The 6,659-nt window shown below is 29.1% G+C and overlaps 1 protein-coding gene across 2 annotated transcripts; it reads left to right on the forward strand.

The window, feature by feature from the left end:
- The first annotated feature begins 1,211 nt into the window (after positions 1–1,211).
- LOC115882615 (somatostatin receptor type 5-like) lies at positions 1,212–6,014 on the forward strand. 2 transcript variants are annotated; one of them, XM_030900807.1, is made up of 5 exons: positions 1,212–1,371; positions 2,077–2,222; positions 3,853–3,970; positions 4,684–4,873; positions 4,933–6,014. In XM_030900807.1, the coding sequence occupies exons 1-5, from the start codon at positions 1,351–1,353 to the stop codon at positions 5,676–5,678; spliced, it is 1,221 nt and encodes a 406-aa protein (XP_030756667.1). In that variant the 5' UTR covers positions 1,212–1,350; the 3' UTR covers positions 5,679–6,014. The 2 variants fall into 2 exon arrangements, with proteins under 2 accessions (XP_030756667.1, XP_030756668.1); XM_030900808.1 differs by lacking the exon at positions 1,212–1,371 and adding an exon at positions 1,913–2,019.
- Positions 6,015–6,659: the final 645 nt, after the last annotated feature.

Consider the following 6,659-nt stretch of genomic DNA (forward strand, 5'->3'; position numbering starts at 1 on the left):
AATTGGACAACTGAGAATTGGCAAAATATTCTTTTTTTCGGATGAGACCAGAAAGACGAGCGCTACTTCAGGCTGCAAAATCTGTACCAAGATATAAAGGAGGAACTATAGTGTTCTGGGGAGGTATTATACTGGGAGAAAAAACTCCATTGTTACCACTTCAACAAACTTTAACGGGTCGGAGATATGGTTGACTTGGTGCTAGACCCAATCGTTAGTCTTTGGAGAGCTGCAATTGGTTATAATTTTAACTTCTTGTACGATAGTGCACCTCCCCATACCAGCAGAGTGACTAGAGAATGTCTTGAAACGGAAAGTGTCATAGTTTTGGACTGACCTGCATGTTCACCAGATCTAAATCCTATCGAACACTTGTGGGACTAGCTCAAAAGAAGGGTTAGAGCTCGTCGAAACAATCCAGGAAATCTTGCACAGCTTACTGATGCAGCATTAGCAGAATGGGAAAACATACCCCAAGACAACGTTGATAATTTAATAAGCATGCCAGCGCGAATAGAAGCTTGCATAGGGGCTAGAGGTGGCAACAAGTAATATTAAAATTATCAATTTTCTTTTTGTTCGTGCTGTTTGGGCATTAAAAATTTAAATCTCAATTTTGTTTCAGAAACCGAAAAATATCATATTGTTTATTTTGGAACTGATTTTTTATATTGCTATATGGAATATTTTTTGTTAAAAGTCATTGGTAAGGACTAAGTTTTATTCATAAACACAAAATTTTCATACGCCTCAAAAATTATGAAAAATAATAGATGATTCCATATAAGTTTCGTTGTGTATATATTTTTCTACTATTTCCACTGTTGTGCTATTTATTAGAATGTCTTTTCTTTCCACTAGTTCGTTGTACATTTCTTTAGTTTTTGCTAAATTCATTTTGAGATCCACTCCATTGCTGGCTATATTTAGTTCATTAATTTAAGCTTGTACTTCTTCAGGGCTATTGGCAATTAGGACTATGTCATCAGCGAATCTTAGATGGTTCAGATATTCTCCATCTATTTTCAATCTTTTGCTGGTCCAGTCCTTTTACAAATACACATTGGTATATTTAAATACTGACGTTCTGAAGGTTGCTTAAATATTGAATGGACATACTGTATATATTTTCATAGGAATGGATTGTGACAAAGGGAAATCTGGTAAAGCAAACGAATGTTTAATATCGTTAGCTGATACGCCCAATAAGCACCATGCAAATTTGTACATATCGCATACGTATCTCGATAGATTTTCTGTAACTTCTGTTTTTTTGCGCTATTAATAATTAATCAGTTTGTACTGTGCTTTGACTGATTAGTGATTAGTGTTTCCAATGATCGTGAAACTATGGGAACTGGCAGTTCAAAGGTAAAATACCTAGAGTATGAAATATATGTCTTATTTTATTATAATTTATTCGAGGGAGAAATAGTTTTCGTAGTATCATATTTGCTATTATTTAAAGAGTCTAATCTAAGACACAAAAAATAAATACATAGACCAGATGCTTTTGGATATCATACACCAACTTTGTAATTTTTTTAATTTTAAAGCACATTTTTAAATTACTGTGTACATCCTAAAAAAACAACCGATGGAAGATATTGCATATAAAAATTATTATAAATAAACAATAATCTAGACATGGTTAAAATTATACACAAACATTATTTATTTATTGTGAATTGAATATTTATATTATCATAATTAAATAATACATGAAGCTTTGGTCCACAAAGGTTTTGGATGTAACTCAAATCATTTTAAAACATATATTCATTTAACGATTTCAAATGCATTTAACAGTCTGAAATATTTGAATTTATTTTTGGTGTATGCTTTTGGGAGTACATGGCGATAATCCAATTTTAATATTTTACGTACTCTATCTACCATATTATATTAAAAGAGTTTTTTTAATTATCTTAATTATTTGTTGTATGTATAGAAAATTGTATTTTTTATATTGTAATCAAAGTTTAAATCCACTATGTACATATGTATATAAATGTTTGGGTAATTATCGCAGTGTTATTTTTGAAATTAATTATATTCTTATAATTTTTGATTTAGGTTGATGGATATAATGGAACGGTGGTACCAGATTATATACTAAAAGTAATAACAATAAACAAAACCTTACACTATTGGATTATATTGATAATATCTATAATTGCAGTTTTTGGAAACTTGATAGTCATTAGGACAGTAATCTGTAGGTGAGAGTATTACATTATTATTAGTATTATCTACCAATATTAATGTAATTGCATTATTTATTTACTATTAAATATAAAGAATTGACGCGTGATGTATAAAAACAAAAAAAAATAATGTAAAAAAGAAAGTATTATAAAAATATTATTATTATAGCAAGCCAAATTAAAAAAATCTAAACTTTAGTTGAGTATTATAGAGAAAAAAAAACAGGAATGAGATCAGCCTTATAAATGAAAGACTTATTCATAATTTGCTACTACGAGAATAAGCTAATGGTCAAAAACGTTGAAAAAATCAGCCATATGATGCAAATAAGTAAACCAACGTTAAAATAAAATATAATTAACATTCTGAAGTATATTTTTGTTCAAAATTCGGTTAGAGAGCACGTTATTTAACAATTTATTTTTTTAAATGCCAAATATACCGGGTGGTCCGAAGTGTATTCCTGAAACTTCTGCAGCAAATTCTGCAGATAAAAATAAGTAAAAAACATTTTATAAATGTATGTTCTAAAATGCTTAGTTTCGGAGATACAGGGTGTAGAAGTTTCATTTTTATTTCGATTTTTTTCAAAATCATTTCTGAAGTAACATGAATTTTTGACTGAAATTTGGTATCTGGGAGTTTTGATATGAGAAATTTGATTTTGATGTCAATATGACTCCTACTTGTACATGGCGCCACCTTTATATTTTTAACTGGTTTGCACAGTAATAACTTTTCGTCCGTACCTGTATTAAACTACTAAGTAAAAAAATATACATTTACGACGGTTTTAATGTAAAAAAGGTCTCTTAATAATAATCGCTATGAGTAATAGTTCTCGAGATATTTGAAATCGAAATTATCAATACCTGTCATCACTGACATAAATTAAATAAGTTGACTAAATAGTTAATAGATTGAAATCATAAATTTGAAATGTTTTTGTGCCAAATCAGCATCAATCATCATTTTTTCGAAGAAAATTTTATGATTAATTTAAAAAAATAAAAATTTTCAAAATTTATCATTTTAGTTAAATAACTGTCTACTCAACATGTTTATTTTTTGTCAATAATGACATGTATTGACTATTTCCATACTAAATATCTAGAGACATTTTTTACGTAAAAAATTACGAAAATGTATTTTTTTTTCACTCAGTAGTTCTATACATTTACGGACAAAAAGTTATTACTCTTCAAATCAATTAAAGCACATGTAGGTGGCGCCCTATACAAGTAGAAGTCATAATAACATGAAAATCAAATTTCTCATGTCAAAAAACTCCCAGACACCTTTGGTGGAAATATTGACGTTACTTCAGAAATTATTTAGAAAAAATCGAAATAAAAATGAAACTTCTACACCCTGTGTCTCCGAAACTAAGCATTTTAGGACATATATTTATAAGAACTTTTTTACTTGTTTTTATCTACAGAATATGCTACCGAAGTTTCCTGAATACAGTTCGGACCACCCTGTATAATATTTTGTATTTATAAATAGATGTTTTAGAAAACCTTTCATAATAATATACTTGTATTCATATTTTCAATCAAAATTTTATACCATTAAATTGATTTCTTGGTAATTTATTTGCCAAACATTTAACATTAAACAATTTTTGGCTTTGTTTTTTAGGAAATATAAATATTTACAAAAGACTTGCATAATATCACTGGCTTTATCCGATCTTCTGACTGTGGTACTCTTTGCTACTAGTAACTTGGATCTTCTTTCTAAACCTTTGATGACATGGGTAAGCAAATAATAATAATAACTTAGAGGTTATCAATACCATAAATATAAAACAGTTAAACTTGAAATTTCAAAATTTAATTTATAATTTTTGATAATTATAACTTTGATGCTGATGCTGATTTATCTATGAAAGTAACTTTTTGGTTGAATAGTATATTTACATATCTTTCATTTACATAAAAAAACTCAAAATTTAATTGAGGATGCAGTCAATAATCACCACACAGGCTAATAAAACTACTTTTTCAAATTTGTCAAGCTTTCCAGAATTTGATTTTCATCAGCAGGACAGTTTGACTGAGTTAATTAGCAAAAAAAAATATCTTCTGCACAAAAAGGCCTTAAAACTAGCATCATATAACATTGGAATACAAGGACTTTTCCTTTATGAAATTTTAAAATACATATCCAACGACATTACTTTTCTTTAAACAAAAAACAAAAAATCTTTTAAAATTTACTAAACTAATTTCTACATTGTTGTTTCGAGTTCGATCATACAATGTATGATCAAACAGTGATCGATCAAACAGTGACTGTTTGATCGAGCTCGAAACAACAATGTAGAAATTAGTTTAGTAAGATTTTTTGTTTTTTGTTAAAAGAAAAGTAATGTCGTTGGATTAGGTAGTTACCGTTTAATAATAATTGTTATTTTTTTCTCCTAAAGTATCAAATATTTTAAATGGAGTATTTATTTTATTTTTTTAGCCTTTTGGTGAGTTTCTATGTTATTACTTACCAGTAGGACAAGTGTTGGGTAATTTTGCTAGTTCCTTGGCACTTTTCGTGATAGCTCTGGATAGATACCATAACGTAATCCATGCTTTTAGTAAAAAATGGGATCCAGGTCTACTATACTGCCTCCTTGGAGCGTTAGCCTTATGGCTCGTTTGTGCAGGTAATTTTAGAACTAAAATATAATAAATTTTTATATTACTAACATAAAAATTATTTCAGGAATGTCATACCCCATGTCGACATTTTACTTTTATATACCTCTGGTAGTAAACAACGAAAATGTGTTCTTATGTTCAGGAACGTCAAATACCAAATCCGAAATTTTGTCTTACTACAGCTCAATAAACGTATTGTTCTTCTTTCCGGTCATCTCTATGTTTTTCTGGTTCTACTATAAAATTGCTTTACTTATTTGGCGTCACAGAAAACCAGTAACAAACGAAAGATGTCAAGAAGTCACTGATATCTCTACTACGTCCGTTAGATCTCCTGTTCCTAGAATCAAATCCATCATGAAGAAACGCAATCTTCAGATGGAAAGAAAAATGAGAACGTTCAAAATAGTCGTTGTCCTTATTTTTGCTTTTATTGGCTGCAGAATGCCTCACTGGCTGTTTATGCTTTATAATTTGTTAAAAGAAGTACCTGCCAGCATAGCATGGAACTTGAGGTTTTCGTTTATAGCTTTGAATTTGTTCAACTGTGTTTTAAACCCTTTTCTGTACACTTACTTGGGCCAAACTATATATATTTTCAGAAAAATTAATGATTTTATGTGTAAAATTTGCTGCTGTTGCTGCTCGAATGCCGAATTTGAGGATTACGAGACTGGTCAAGGTTTTATGGACTATAGACAAAACGAGAATAATGGAAATCAGCAAAATAAGATGGTGAACAAATCTGCAGATGTTAAAGTCACGTTTGCTGCATGCCTGCCAAAATACACCCAAAAAGAAAGATATTGAAACTGATTTTTCTGTTATTTTTATTAAATTTTGTGAATATTACTTCATGTTATCTTAATACAAATTAGAATGGATCGTAGAGACTGAAATCGGGGTATATTGAGCATGTCTAATCGATCTTAAACCACGAGCGTCTATATAAATTATTTCCCAAGACTCGAGAAGTTATATTTACTGTGATTAGGCAAAATCAACTGCTAGAAATGGAATATCTTCTCCAGCGAGTTCATAGCAATGGAGTATGCTAAGAACAAACTTATACAAGATGTTTCAAAAAACATGTGCCATCTCTTGTGGGGAGATTTCTTAGGTAAAAATAAGATTTATTTTTCATATAAACATAGGTCCGATTCTGCTTTGTTTCGTAGCTACAGGGTGTTAAAATCTTAATAATATATCGATTTATTATTATTTAAGTACTTTTAGTGATTCGAATGAAATTTTGAGTGTAAAAAATACTATAAGTGTTACATTATTTTAATGCTAAAAAAGTGTCAATAAATTCATCAGGGACGTGCATGTGGGTTATCACTGGAATATTTAAAAAAAATATGTGCGCCACTGATTTTTTTCTTTTGATATCAAACTTGGGTAGGCCGTTTAATGCGAATTAAAAGTTATCTCTTTACATTTTGTTGGATTCGGCCTCCTTGATGAGATAAACGCAATTTTATCATCACAATTAATAAAATTAAAATAAAATTAATAAATTGTATATTTTACTTAATTTATTATTAAATATTATTATGTTATTATTACTATTAGGTCCAACCTACAGCAATGTAAAATAAAAAAAGAATTTTATTTAATTACAAAAAAACTAATTTAAGAAAAAAATATCTTGTAACTCTAAAACTATGCATTTCAAATTAATAAAATTACGTTTATCTCATCAAGGAGGCCGAAATCGACAAAATATCAAGAGACAACTTTTAAAAGGCATTAAACTGCTTACACTATTTCGGTAACTATAGAAAAAAA

The sequence above is a fragment of the Sitophilus oryzae genome, unplaced genomic scaffold, assembly GCF_002938485.1.
Source record: "Sitophilus oryzae breed Bouriz unplaced genomic scaffold, Soryzae_2.0 scaffold_178_pilon_pilon, whole genome shotgun sequence".
NCBI lineage: Eukaryota > Metazoa > Arthropoda > Insecta > Coleoptera > Curculionidae > Sitophilus > Sitophilus oryzae.

Bases quoted from the DNA above. Each gene is read 5' to 3' on its own strand.
- LOC115882615 (XM_030900807.1), top strand. From the start codon at position 1,351: ATGGGAACTGGCAGTTCAAAG. The intron at 1,372-2,076 runs GTAAAATACCTA...TTTTTGATTTAG, and splicing joins TGGGAACTGGCAGTTCAAAG to GTTGATGGATATAATGGAAC. The intron at 3,971-4,683 runs GTAAGCAAATAA...TTATTTTTTTAG, and splicing joins CTAAACCTTTGATGACATGG to CCTTTTGGTGAGTTTCTATG.